General features: G+C 47.3%; 1 protein-coding gene across 1 annotated transcript; it reads left to right on the plus strand.

Moving 5' to 3' along the window:
* Positions 1-10,372: 10,372 nt before the first annotated feature.
* Positions 10,373-13,322, plus strand: LTC4S (leukotriene C4 synthase). Its single transcript, XM_004284046.4, has 5 exons — positions 10,373-10,646; positions 12,421-12,520; positions 12,626-12,696; positions 12,786-12,867; positions 13,099-13,322. Exons 1-5 carry the CDS (start codon positions 10,589-10,591, stop codon positions 13,226-13,228), a joined length of 441 nt encoding a protein of 146 aa, XP_004284094.1. The 5' UTR covers positions 10,373-10,588; the 3' UTR covers positions 13,229-13,322.
* The last annotated feature ends 770 nt before the right edge of the window (positions 13,323-14,092 follow it).

A 14,092-nucleotide genomic window follows, 5' to 3' on the forward strand; every position in this document is an offset into this window, starting at 1 on the left:
TTGTTGAAAGAAATTAAAGACAATCTGAATAAATGGAAATACATTTCATGTGCACAGATCAGAATATTTAATATGTTGAGATGACAATACTCTCCAAATTAATATACAGATTTAACACAATTCCAATTAAAATCCCAGCTGGCTTCTCTGTAGAAATTGATAAGGTGATCCTAACATTCATAGAGAAATTCAATGACTCCAGAATGGCCCAATGTTGAAAATGAAGATCACATTTGGAGGACTCACACTTCCTGGTTTCAAAACTTGCTAAAAAGCTACACTCAAAACTCTGATGAAAGAAATCCAAGAAGAATTAAATAAATGGAGAGATATTCCATGTCCATGGACAGGAATATTCAATATTGTCAAGATGCCAGTTCTTCCCAACTTGATCAATGGACTCAAAGCAATTCCAGTAAAAACTGCTGCAAATTATTTTGTGGACATCAACAATCTGGTTCTAAATTTTACATAGAGAGGCAAAAGGCCCAGATAGCCAACTCAATATTGAAGGAGAGCAGAGTTGGAGGGCTGACACTACCTGACTTCAAGAATCACTATAGGACTTCCCTGGTAATGCAGTGGTTAAGGATCCACCTGCCAATGCAGGGGACACAGGTTCGAGCCCTGCTCCGGGAAGATCCCACATGTCACAGAGGAATTAAGCCCGTGTGCCACAACTACTGAGCCTGCACTCAAGAGCCCGCGAGCCACAACTACTAAGCCCATGTGTCACAACTACTGAGACCCGCGTGCCTAGAGCCCGTGCTCTGCAACAAGAGAAGCCACTGCAATGAGAAACCCGCGCACGACAACAAAGAGTAGCCCCTGCTTGCCGCAACTAGAGAAAGCCTGCGCACAGCAACGAAGACCCAATGCAACAAAAAATAAATAAATAAAAATAAAATTTAAAAAAATCACTATAAAGCTATAGTAATCAAGACAGTGTAGTATTGGTGAAAGAACAAACTATTTGTCTATCAATGGGACAGAATAGAAAGCTCAGAAATAGACCCACATAAATATAGTCAACTGATCTTTGGACTTGAGGACACGGGGAGTGGGAAGGGTAAGCTGGGATGAAGTGAGAGAGTAGCATTGACATATATACACTACCAAATGTAAAGTAGATAGCTAGTGGGAAGCAGCTGCATAGCACAGGGAGATCAGCTTGGTGCTTTGTGACCACCTAGAGGGGTGGGATAGTGAGGGTGGGAGGGAGACGCAATAGGGAGGGGATTTGGGGATACATGTATACATATAGCTCATTCACTTTGTTATACAGTAGAAACTAACACAACACTGTAAAGCAAATATACTCCAGGGCTTCTCTGGTGGCGCAGTGGTTGAGAGTCCGCCTGCCGATGCAGGGGACACGGGTTCAAGCCCTGGTCCGGGAAGATCCCACATGCCGCAGAGCTGGACCTGTGAGCCATGGCCGCTGAGCCTGCGCGTCCGGAGCCTGTGCTCCGCAACGGGAGAGGCCACAACAGTGAGAGGCCTGCGTACCGCAAAAAAAAAAAAAAAAAAAAAAAAATATATATATATATATTAACATCTTTATCGGAATTATACTCCAATAAAGATGTTTATATATATATAAACATATATAACATATATAAATATATATATTTAAATATATATATTATTAATATATATTTATACATATTATATATATAAACATATATATAATATATATATGTTTATATATATTTATATATATATTTATATATATATTATTAATATATATTAATATAATATATATATTTATGTATATAAACATATATATATAACATATATAAATATATATATATTTAAATATATATAAATATATATATTTATATATATATAAACATATATATATATATATATGTAGTCAACTGATCTTTGGCAAAGAGCAAAGGCAATATAATGGAAAAAATATAGTCTTTTCAACAAATGGTGCTGGAACAAATGGACATCCACATGCAAAAAAATTAATCTAGACACAGACTTTATTTACCTTCTTCACGAATATTAACTCAAAATGAATCATAGATTTAAATGTAAAATGCAAAATTATAAAATTCCTAGAAGATACCTTGGGTATGGTGATGAGTTTTTAGATACAACACCAAAGGCACAATCCATGAAAGAAATAATTGATAATACAGATTTAAAATTTATCTTCATTAAAATTTGTCCTTGACAGAGCAGAAACTCTGTCAAAGACACTGTCAAGAGAATGAGAAGACAAGCCACAAATTGGGAGAAAATATTTGCAAAAGACACATCTGATAAAGGACTATTATCCAAAGTGTACAAATAACTCTTAAAACTCAACAATAAGAAAACAAACAACTCAATTTAAAAAAACAGTCATATGACCTTAACACACACCTCACCAAAGAAGATATACAGATGGCAAATAAGCATATGAAAAGATGTTCCACATCATATGTCATTAGGGAAATGCAAATTAAAAGAAGATACCACGTACATCTACTGGAATGGCAAAATCCAGAATGCTGACACCACCAAATACTGGCAAAGATGTGGAGCAACAGGAGGTCTCATTTATTGCTGGTGGGAATGCAAAATGGTACAGCTACCTTGCAAAACAGCTTGCTAGTTTCTTACAAAACTAAACATGCTCTTACCATACAATCCAGCAATCGTAGTCCTTGGTATTTACCCAAATGAGTTGAGAACTTACATCTAGGCAAAAACCTCCACATAGATGTTTATAGCAGCTTTACTCATAATTGCTAAAACTTGAAAGCAACCAAGATGTCCTTTAGTAGTGAATGGATAAATTGTGATACACCCAGATAACGGAATATAATTCAGCACTGAAAAGAAATGAGCTATTAAGTCATGAAAAGACATGGAGGAGCTTTAAATGCATATTACTAAGTGAGAGAAGCCAATATGAAAAGGCTACATACTGTATGATTCCAATCATATGACATTTTGGAAAAGATAAAGCTGTAGAGCTGGTGAAAAGGGAGAGAATAGAGGGAAGGCAGCCAGGCCAACTTGATAGTCATTTGCTCATTCATTGGTATGTTTCTTTGAGCATCAACAACATGCGGGACTTGGGGACCAGGCAGAGAGCAGTCATCTCCTCCCAGGTACTCTTGGAAGGGTGGGGAGATAGAAATCCAACAAGGAAAACAGAAAGGGACAGGGCTGCCCGGGAAAGGTGCTCAGGGATCCTGGGGGTGCATAAGGGACCCCAGGTGCCCAAACAGAATCAGGCTGAGGAGGGCTAAGGTCAGAGCCATGAATCTGCAAGGTGATTCTACAGGGTGGAGCATGAGCTGGGAACAAGTGGGTTAGGTCAAGAGCAAGACGTGCCATCATAACAAATGTTATTTCCTTGTGCAGAAAGCTTAGGGTTGTGAGAAGAAGCATGGACACACATCACTTCAGTGGCATTCTTGCCCAAATGAATAACCTCAGTCTAATCATGTAAAGAGGGCTTCCCTGGTGGCACAGTGGTTAAGAATCCAGCTGCCAATGCAGAGGACATGGGTTCAAGCCCTGGTCCGGGAAGATCCCACTGTGGAGCAACTGAACCCATGCGCCACAACTACTGAAGCCCACGCGCATATAGCCTGTGCTTCGCAACGAGAAGACACCGCAATGAGAAGCCCACATACCGCAACAAACAGTAGCCCCCTCTCAGCACAACTAGAGAAAGCTTGCACGCAGCAATGAAGACCCAACACAGCCACAAATAAAATAAATAAAATCTTTTTAAAAAGTATAATCATGTAAAGACATCAGAAAATCCAAATTGAGAGTCATCTACAAAATAACTCACATTCTTCATCAGCGTTGAGATTATGACAGATCACTGAAAGCACACTGAAGACCCATCCAATTGTCTCAGATTGGAGGAGACCAAGGACACATGATCCTGGACCAGAAAAAGGATGTTATGGGACAACATACTGAAATTTGGTTAAGGTCTGTAGATTAATAGTCTTGGATCAATGTTAGTCTCCTGGTTTTAATCACAGTACTGTTTTTATGTAACATGTTAACTTTTTTTTTAACATCTTTATTGGAGTATAATCGCTTTACAATGGTGTGTTAGCTTCTGCTTTATAACAAAGTGAATCAGCTATACATATACATATGTCCCCATATCTCCTCCCTCTTGCATCTCCCTCCCACCCTCCCTATCCCACCCCTCTAGGTGGTCACAAAGCACCCAGCGGATCTCCCTGTGCTATGCGGCTGCTTTCCACTAGCTATCTGTTTTACATTTGGTAGTGTATATATGTCCATGCCACTCTCTCACTTCGTCCCAGCTTACCCTTCCCCCTCCCTATGTCCTCAAGTCCATTCTCTTTAGTTAAGACCTGTGGGATCTAGTTTCCCGACCAGGGATGGAACCCAGACCCTCTGCACTGGAAACACGGAGGCTTAACCACTGGACCAACAGGGAAGTCCCAGTCAATATTTTTTCTATGTGCCCCCTCCTCCTGCACCCTACGCCGCCTTCCCTAGCGAGGGAGCGCTTCGCGCGCTGAGCAGGCCCCCGGAGTGGGTGCGGTGGGAAGGCCATTGATCGCTTCCCTCACCCGCAGACCGAGAGGCCAAGTCAAAGTCAGCGGGGGCCTGGGGTGGTGGTGAAACCGAGCCCTCCAAGTCCGCGGGGTACGAGGGGTCGAGGGGTCGGCTGGGTAGGAGGCGCTGCCAGAGCCCCTGCCTCCGCCCTTTCCGGCCGGCTCCAGCGACTGCAGTGGGGCCTGGTGGAGTGTGCTGTGGCTGCCTCCTGGGGTCCCCAGGGGACTGCGCGGCGCCTCGTCCCCTGCCGCTCTCGTTACCGCTGACACGGCCAAGAGGCGGCGCACCGTACCCGCCGTCAAGGCGGCGGTGCGGTAACATTGGAGGGCTCCGGCTGCCTGGCTTTTGTACTATTTTTTAAAAACAACTTTATTGAGGTATAATTTACATACCATAACATATGCCCATCTTAAGTATAAAATTCAACGATTTTTGGTGAATTTACAGAGTTGTGCGAAGTTCACCACAATTCAGTTTTAGTACATTTTCATCATCCCAGTAATGCTCCCGGCCCCTGGCCACCAGTGATCTGTTTTCTGTCTCTATGGATTTGTCTTTTCTGGACATTTCATATAAAGGGAATCGAACGATATGTGTTTTGTGTCTGCCACAACTCTGAGTAATGTTTTAGAGGTCTTTGTACTATTTTAGTGGCACAATTGGTGAAACTTCAATAAGATCTGTAAAATGGCTGATAGTATTGTATCAATGTTAATTTCTGAGTTTACATAATTGAATCATAATTATATAAGATGTTAACATTAGAGGAAGCTGGGTGATGGGAAATGTGTGCTATTTGTGCAAAATTTTTTGTAAGTAAAACAATTTCAAAATAAACCTTTTTTTTTAAATTTAAGCTTAGGGTGTGAGTTGTGTACTGCTTATGATTGTCTATGGTACTGAGATTGTGGTTTCTTTTCTTTTTAAAAAATTTTTCTTAATTTTTAAAAATTAAAAAACTTTTTTATACCGCAGGTTCTTATTAGTCATCCATTTTATACACATCAGTGTATACATGTCAATCCCAATCGCACAATTCATCACACCCCCACCCCCACCCCCTCGCCACTTTCCCCCCTTGGTGTCCATACGTTTGTTCTCTACATCTGTGTCTCAATTTCTGCCCTGCAAACCGGTTCATCTGTACCATTTTTCTAGGTTCCACATATATGCGTTAATATACGATATGTTTTTCTCTTTCTGACTTACTTCACTCTGTATGACAGTCTCTAGATCCATCCACATCTCAAAAAATGACCCAATTTCGTTCCTTTTTATGGCTGAGTAATATACCATTGTATATATGTACCACATCTTCTTTATCCATTCGTCTGTTGATGGGCATTTAGGTTGCTTCCATGACCTGGCTATTGTAAATAGTGCTGCAATGAACATTGGGGTGCATGTGTCTTTTTGAATTATGGTTTTCTCCTGGTATATGCCCAGTAGTGGGATTGCTGGATCATATGGTAATTCTATTTTTAGTTTTTTAAGGAACCTCCATACTGTTCTCCATAGTGGCTGTATCAATTTACATTCCCACCAACAGTGCAAGAGGGTTCCCTTTTTTCCGCACCCTCTCCAGCATTTGTTGTTTGTAGATTTTGTGATGATGCCCATTCTAACTGGTGTGAGGTGATATCTCATTGTAGTTTTGATTTGCATTTCTCAATAATTAGTGATGTTGAGCAGCTTTTCACGTGCTTCTTGGCCATCTGTATCTCTTCTTTGGAGAGAGCTCTATTTAGGTCTTCTGCCCATTTTTGGATTGGGTTGTTTGTTTCTTTAATATTGAGCTGCATGAGCTGTTTATATATTTTGGAGATTAATCCTTTGTCCATTGATTCATTTGCAAATATTTTCTCCCATTCTGAGGGTTGTCTTTTCGTCTTATGGGTTCCTTTGTTGTGCAAAAGCTTTGAAGTTTCATTAGGTCCCATTTGTTTATTTTTATTTCCATTACTCTAGGAGGTGGGTCAAAAAAGATCTTGCTGTGATTTATGTCAAAGAGTGTTCTTCCTATGTTTTCCTCTAAGAGTTTTATAGTGTCTGGTCTTACATTTAGGTTTCTAATCCATTTTGAATTTATTTTTGTGTATGGTGTTAAGGAGTGTTCTAATTTCATTCTTTTACATGTAGCTGTCCAGTTTTCCCAGCACCACTTCTTGAAGAGACTGTCTTTTCTGCATTGTATATCTTTGCCTCCTTTGTCATAGATTAGTTGACCATAGGTGCATGGGTTTATCTCTGGGCTTTCTATCTTGCTCCATTGATCTATGTTTCTGTTTTTGTGCCAGTACTGTATTGCCTTGATTACTGTAGCTTTGTAGTATAGTCTGAAGTCGGGGATTCTGATTCCTCCAGCTCCACTTTTTTCCCTCAAGACTGCTTTGGCTATTCAGGGTCTTTTTTGTCTCCATACAAATTTTAAGATTTTTTTTTGTTCTAGTTCTGTAAAAAAAATGCCATTGGTAATTTGATAGGGATTGCATTGAATCTGTAGATTGCTTTGGGTAATATAGTCATTTTCACAATATTGATTCTTCCAATCCAAGAACATGGTATATCTCCCCATCTGCTGGTATCACCTTTAATTTCTTTCATCAGTGTCTTATAGTTTTCTGCATACAGGTCTTTTGTCTCCCTAGGTAGGTTTATTCCTAGGTATTTTATTCTTTTTGTTGCAATGGTAAATGGGAGTGTTTCCTTAATTTCTCTTTCAGATATTTCATCATTAGTATATAAGAATGAAAGAGATTTCTGTGCATTAATTTTATATCCTGCAACTTTACCAAATTCATTGATTAGCCCTAGTAGTTTTCTGGCGGCATCTTTAGGATCCTCTATGTATAGTATCATGTTATCTGCAAACAGTGGTAGTTTTAATTCTTCTTTTCCAATTTGTATTCCTTTTATTTATTTTCCTTCTCTGATTGCTGTGGCTAGGACTCCAAAACTATGTTGAATAATAGTAGTGAGAGCGGACATCCTTGTCTTGTTCCTGATCTTAGAGGAAATGCTTTCAGTTGAATGAGATCCTTGATGGGTAGAGTAATCTTGGTTGCAGGTTTTTCTCCTTCCTCACTTTTTTTTTTTTTTTTTTTTTTGCGATACGCGGGCGTCTCACTGCTGTGGCCTCTCCCGTTGCGGAGCACAGGCTCCAGACGCGCAGGCTCAGCGGCCATGGCTCACGGGCCCAGCCACTTCGCGGCATGTGGGATCTTCCCGGACCGGTGCACGAACCCGTGTCCCCTGCATCGGCAGGCGGACTGTCAACCACTGCGCCACCAGGGAAGCCCCTTCCTCACTTTAAATATGTCCTGCCAGTCCCTTCTGGCTTGCAGAGTTTCTGCTGAAAGATCAGCTGTTAACCTTATGGGGATTCCCTTGTGTGTTTTTTGTTGGTTTTCCCTTGCTGCTTTTAATATGTTTTCTTTGTATTTAATTTTTGACAGTTTGATTAATATGTGTCTTGGCGTATTTCTCCTTGGATTTATCCTGTATGGGACTCTCTGTGCTTCCTGGACTTGATTAACTATTTCCTTTCCCATATTAGGGAAGTTTTCAACTATAATCTCTTCAAATATTTTCTCAGTCCCTTTCTTTTTCTCTTCTTCTTCTGAAACCCATATAATTCGAATGTTGGTGCGTTTAATGTTGTCCCAGAGGTCTCTGAGACTGTCCTCAGTTCTTTTCATTCTTTTTTCTTTATTCTGTTCTGCAGTAGTTATTTCCACTACTTTATCTTCCAGGACACTTATCCGTTCTTCTGCCTCAGTTATTCTGCTATTGATCCCATCTAGAGTATTTTTAATTTCATTTATTGTGTTGTTCATCGTTGCTTGTTTCATCTTTAGTTCTTCTAGATCCTTGTTAAATGTTTCTTGCATTTTGTCCATTCTATTTCCAAGATTTTGGATCATCTTAACTATCATTATTCTGAATTCTTTTTCAGGTAGACTGCCTATTTCCTCCTCATTTGTTAGGTCTGGTGGGTTTTTATCTTGCTCCTTCATCTGCTGTGTATTTCTCTGTATTCTCATTTTACTTAACTTACTGTGTTTGGGGTCTCCTTTTTGCAGGCTGCAGGTTCGCAGTTCCTGTTGTTTTTGGTGTCTGTCCCCAGTGGCTAAAGTTGGTTCAGACAGTTGTGTAGGCTTCCTGGTGGAGGGGACTAGTGCCTGTGTTCTGGTGCATGAGGCTGGATCTTGTCTTTCTGGTGGGCAGGTCCACGTCTGGTGGTGTGTTTTGGGGTGTCTGTGGACTTATTATGATTTTAGGCAGCCTCTCTGCTAATGGATGGGGCTGTGTTCCTTTCTTGCTAGTTGTTTGGCATAGGGTGTCCAGCACTGTAGCTTGCTGGTTGTTGAGTGAAGCTGGGTGCTGGTGTTGAGATGGAGATCTCTGGGAGATTTTTGCCGTTTGATATTATGTGGAGCTGGGAGGTCTCTTGTGGACCAGTGTCCTGAAGTTGGCTCTCCCACCTCAGAGGCACAGCACTGACTCCTGGCTGCAGCACTAAGAGGCTTTCATCCACATGGCTCAGAATAAAAGGGAGAAAAAGTAGAAAGAAAGAAAGAAAGAAAAAAAGAAAGAAAGAAAGAAAGAAAGAAAGAAAGAAAGAAAGAAAGAAGAAAGAAAGAAAGAAAGAAAGAAAGAAAGAAAGAAAGAAAGAGAAAGAAAGAAAGAAAGGAAGGAAGGAAGGAAGGAAGGAAGGAAGAAAGAAAGAAAGAAAGAAAGGAAGAAAGAGAAAGAAAGAAAGAAAGGAAGGAAGGAAGGAAGGAAGGAAGGAAGAAAGAAAGAAAGAAAGAAAGGAAGAAAGAAAGAAAGGAGGAAGGGAGGGAGGGAGGGAGAAAGGAAGGAAGGAGGGAAGGAAGGAAAGAAAGAAAGAAGATAAAATAAAGTTATTAAAATAAAAAATAATTATTAAGAAAAAAAAATTTTTAAAGAAAAAAAAAAGAGGATGTATAGAACCCTACGACAAATGGTGGAAGCAAAGCTATACAGACAAAATCTCACACAGAAGCATACACATACACACAAAAAGAGGAAAAGGGGAAAAATCATAAATCTTGCTCTCAAAGTCCACCTCCTCAATTTGGGATGATTCGTTGTCTATTCATGTATTCCACAGATGCAGGGTACATCAAGTTGATTGTGGAGCTTTAATCCGCTGCTTCTGAGGCTGCTGGGAGAGATTTCCCTTTCTCTTTGTTCTCACAGCTCCAGGGGCTCAGTTTTGGATTTGGCCCCGCCTCTGCGTGTAGGTCGCCAGAGGGCGTCTGTTCTTCGCTCAGACAGGACAGGGTTAAAGGAGCAGCTGCTTCGGGGACTCTGGCTCACTCAGGCCGGGGGGAGGGAGGGGTACGGAGTGCGGGGCGAGCCTGCGGCGGCAGAGGCCAGCGTGACGTTGTACCAGCCTGAGGCGCGCCGTGCGTTCTCCCGGGGGAGTTGTCCCTGGATCCCGGGACCCTAGCAGTGGCGGGCTTCACAGGCTCCCCGGAACGGGGGTGTGGATAGTGACCTGTGCTCGCACACATGCTTCTTGGTGGCGGCAGCAGCAGCCTTAGCGTCTCATGCCCGTCTCTGGGGTCCGCGCTGTTAGCCGCGGGTCTCTGGAGCTCCTTTAAGGAGCGCTCTTAATCCCCTCTCCTCGCGCACCAGGAAACAAAGAGGGAAGAAAAAGTCTCTTGCCTCTTCGGCAGGTCCAGACTTTTCCCAGGACTCCCTCCCGGCTAGCCCTAGCCGTGGTGCACTAACCCCCTGCAGGCTGTGTTCACGGATTCTTAACACTGCGCCACCAGGGAAGCTCTGGCCCTGGTTTCCACTTGCTCAGCCTGACCAGGCTCCCCAGGTCTCTCAGGCAATGGTCACGCCCCCTTCCCCAACCCCCTCCACTGAGAAGGGGCGGGGAGAGCGCGCCACTCTTCCTCTTCTGGGCCAGCCTCTGAGCAGCAGACAAGGGTGATAAGAGCCCCACAGCTAGCCCTCTCAGAGTCCAGCCTGGCCCGACAGAGCCACCGCCACCATGAAGGACGAAGTGGCTCTTCTGGCCTCTGTCACCCTCCTGGGAGTCTTGCAGCAAGGTGGGCTGGCTTCTGCTCTGGCAGTGGGTGGGCTTCGGACCCCTGCAGTCTGCCTTCTGCCCTCTAGGCACTGGGGAGGTGCTGGGGTCCAGGCCCAGGTGAGGGACAGCCCAGACTCCTGGTATGAAAGCTCTTCTGGCCCCCACCAGAGGGCAGAGGGGCTTGCATTTTCCCCAAGTGGGGAGGGGGAAGCCCTGGAGGGGTGTCTGCAGGGCAAACTGTGAAACCCTGAGCAGGGACCAAGGCTGAGAGGTACGCAACCTAGGGGATGGGCAGCGAAATGGAAAATGGCCCCTGAGTAACAACTGAGGTAGGCATGTGGGCTGCCTGGCTTGGGGTTGGAGGGTGGCACCTCAGCCAGCATAAAGAACCCTGGAGGAGGGCAGGGGCTTTCAGGGAGCAGGTGGGGCATCCAGCTATGTTGGGCTCTAGGGCCTGAGCAGGGGGGCAGGGTGCCAGGATGAATGGGTGTTCTGATGGTGAGTACAGAAGTGGGACAGCCATGGGCTTGATGCAGCCCTACTCCAGCTGATCCCTGCCCTCCCCAGCAGTCCCCTCTCTGGGTGTCCCAGTGGGAGGGCCCCATCCCCTGGGCCTGCCTTCAAAGTCACCCTCTCCATGCTGGAACCATGTGGAGCTAGACAGGGTTGAAACCTGCTTTTTGGCCCCCAAAGGTGCCTGCTTGGTGCCCTTCTCAGACCAGCCCTAGAGACACATTCCTGGGATAGATATTCTGGCTTTGGAGGACACCATTGCCTCACACTGTATGGGCTAGGACAAGACACAGCCTGGGGCAGGGGCCCTGGAGTGGCTGAGCAGACAGGCTGACTTGATCTCCAGCCATACCAGTAAGCTTGGCCCTCAGCCCTTCTTCACATACACTGTGCTGGCAAGGCTACCCTTGGTATCCACAGTGCGCTAAGGTTGGGATATGTCTGCAGAGGGCCTGGCACCAAGGGCACCAGGGCCATGGGACTTGCAGGAAGATAGTTGGAGACACCCAGTACTGGGACTGTTTGTGTGGTGGGCACCTGGCCTCAGGCAAAGAGAAGGGCTCCTGTGCACTCAGACCCTCAAGGGCCAGCCCACCTTCTGTACCCACCCATGTTGGAAGGGAGAGGGGCAGAGCCCTGGTGGCTTGGGGTTGGACTAGAATAGTCCCAGCCGTAACCACCTGGGGGCAGAGGAGAGGGTGTCTGTCAGATTGAGGCAGAGCCTGAACAGAGAAACTGAGGCAGGAACCCACACCACAGTTTGGAGGCACAGCGACCCAGGCTTGGCCGGGAGGTCCCTCCTGGTGAGCTCTGTGGGTGGTGGAGCAGGGACAGTTGGCCACAGGGTGTGTGATCCTTTGTACCTGGAAGGATGCAGCCAACTCTGCCCTCAGGTGGCACTCCCATTCCAGGGACCTGGGCCAAAGTCCAGGCCTAGAGGGTGGGAGTTGGACATTTGCCTGTGTTTTGCAAGTGAAATAATTCAGGAGCAAAGTCCTGCGGGCAGGTGTCCTGTGACGTGTCATCCCTTCCCTTACACTCACTGGGCTGGACAGGGCCTCTCAGAGCCCCAGGCCGGCACCCTGCTCTCCCCACTGAGTGTCGTGGACACAGGGCAAGCTCGAAGAGCAGGGGCTGGCGGTCCCCTTGGTCGGGCTTTTAAAGGGGAGTCGTGACGAGCAGGGTGTGGAGCTGGGAAAAGAAAAGATGCGCGGCCAGACTGGAGGCGGGGCCGGGAGTCTGGGTGCCAGATCTGACTCCGGCAACACCTCCTCCCCCAGCCTACTTCTCGCTGCAGGTGATCTCGGCGCGCAGGGCCTTCCACGTGTCTCCGCCGCTCACCACCGGCCCGCCGGAGTTCCAGCGCATCTACCGAGCCCAGTGAGGCGCGGTGGGAGGGCGCGGGGCAGGGAGCTAGGCAGCCCCGGGCGGTCAGGCTCGGAGGCCCCAGGCCGGCGCCCTTATGCCGCTCCTCCCCCACCGCAGAGTGAACTGCAGCGAGTACTTCCCGCTGTTCCTCGCCACGCTCTGGGTCGCCGGCATCTTCTTTCACGAAGGTCTGAGAGCGGGCCAGGGGCGCACGCACTAGAGCCACGGGGGTCCCCGCATCAGCGGGCTCACCCCACCCCGCCCTCCCCTTTCCCAGGGGCGGCAGCACTGTGTGGCCTGGTATACCTGTTCGCGCGCCTCCGCTACTTTCAGGGCTACGCGAGATCTGCGCAGCAAAGGTGAGAACCGGGGCGGGGCTCCCGGGAGGTCCACCGGGGCGGGGAAAGGTGGCTTGGCTTGTGGGCAGGGTCTTGACCGCAGAGGCCGCAAGCGGATGCCGGGCGGGACCAGGAGACTGGTTGGAGGCGGTTCCCTTTTGGGGGCAGGTGGGCGGGCCCTGGTGGAGGCGGGCCGTAGGGTTGGGGTGGGGCCATTGCCCCCGCCCCGCCCCCGCTGAGCACTGCCCGCAGGCTGGCCCCGCTGTACGCGAGCGCGTACGCGCTCTGGCTTCTCGTGGCCTTGGCGGCGCTTGGCCTCCTCGCCCACTTCCTCCCAGCCGCGCTCCTCGGACAGTTCCAGAAACTGCTGCAGAAGGCCTGAGACGGAGGACGCCGGGTGGGCGGAGCCTCCTGGAGGACGGGGGAGGGTGCTCGCCCCCATCCCAGTCTCTCATTAAAGCGTGATCTCGAGTGCACTGTCTGGGTTGGAGTGGGTTGCGCCCTGCGGGTTGTAGAGCTTGGAGGGGCCTAGCTTCAGGCCACAGCAGTCTGTCGGGCTGCGGAAGGAAAGAGGCCTCTCTCGGGCACGGGCTCGATCGGGCCCTGGGTCCGGTCCTCTCCCGCCCTGCTCCCCCACGCTGCTAGTCACACATCCTTTCCCGCCGGGGCTCACCCCACGGCTCCTCCTCCCTGCGGTCAGCTCTCTCCTCGCCTGTCCCCCTCCTATGAGGCCTGCCTCTCCACTGACCCTCAGCCGCCCTATTCCTCATACCCTGGACTTCACAGCCGATACGAGGGGATTTTTTTGGGTCGGTACTCGGTTACCGGCATCTAGAACAATGCAGTGTTCAGGGCAACCTGTTGCGGCCCGCGGAGAACGACGATGAACTTAATCAATGTAGTTTTAAGAGGCGCTCTCCAGTAAACGTCCTAGTGTCTCGGGGGACCAGATCTGAGGAAGGCCTGCTGGCCGGGAAGAGTCCCTAAAAAGGTGACTTTTAGCTGAGCAGGCAGAGGAGCTTTCAAAGCAGGGCAAAAACAAAGGCCCTGAGATGGATGGGAGGACCTAAAATGAGTCACAGACTGGGGACAGGAGCAGGGCCTTGGAGACGGCGGAAAAGGTGGGACTGAGACCCAGGAAGGAGTGGGAGGAGGAGGTGGGGGGATGCCTTTGGTGAGAGGCGGCTGCAGGCACTTGGGGAGGTATGATGGGCGCTAGGGGCCGCGCTCCGAGGAGGGTTATCAC

The sequence above is a fragment of the Orcinus orca genome, chromosome 3 (assembly GCF_937001465.1).
Source record: "Orcinus orca chromosome 3, mOrcOrc1.1, whole genome shotgun sequence".
Lineage (NCBI taxonomy): Eukaryota > Metazoa > Chordata > Mammalia > Artiodactyla > Delphinidae > Orcinus > Orcinus orca.

What these genes read in the sequence shown, in the direction of transcription:
- LTC4S (XM_004284046.4), top strand. Translation starts at nt 10,589, where the DNA reads ATGAAGGACGAAGTGGCTCTTCTGGCCTCTGTCACCCTCCTGGGAGTC. An exon ending in CCTGGGAGTCTTGCAGCAAG is followed by an intron (nt 10,647 to 12,420) that starts GTGGGCTGGCTT and finishes CTCCTCCCCCAG; the next exon opens with CCTACTTCTCGCTGCAGGTG. An exon ending in CAGCGCATCTACCGAGCCCA is followed by an intron (nt 12,521 to 12,625) that starts GTGAGGCGCGGT and finishes CCCCCACCGCAG; the next exon opens with AGTGAACTGCAGCGAGTACT.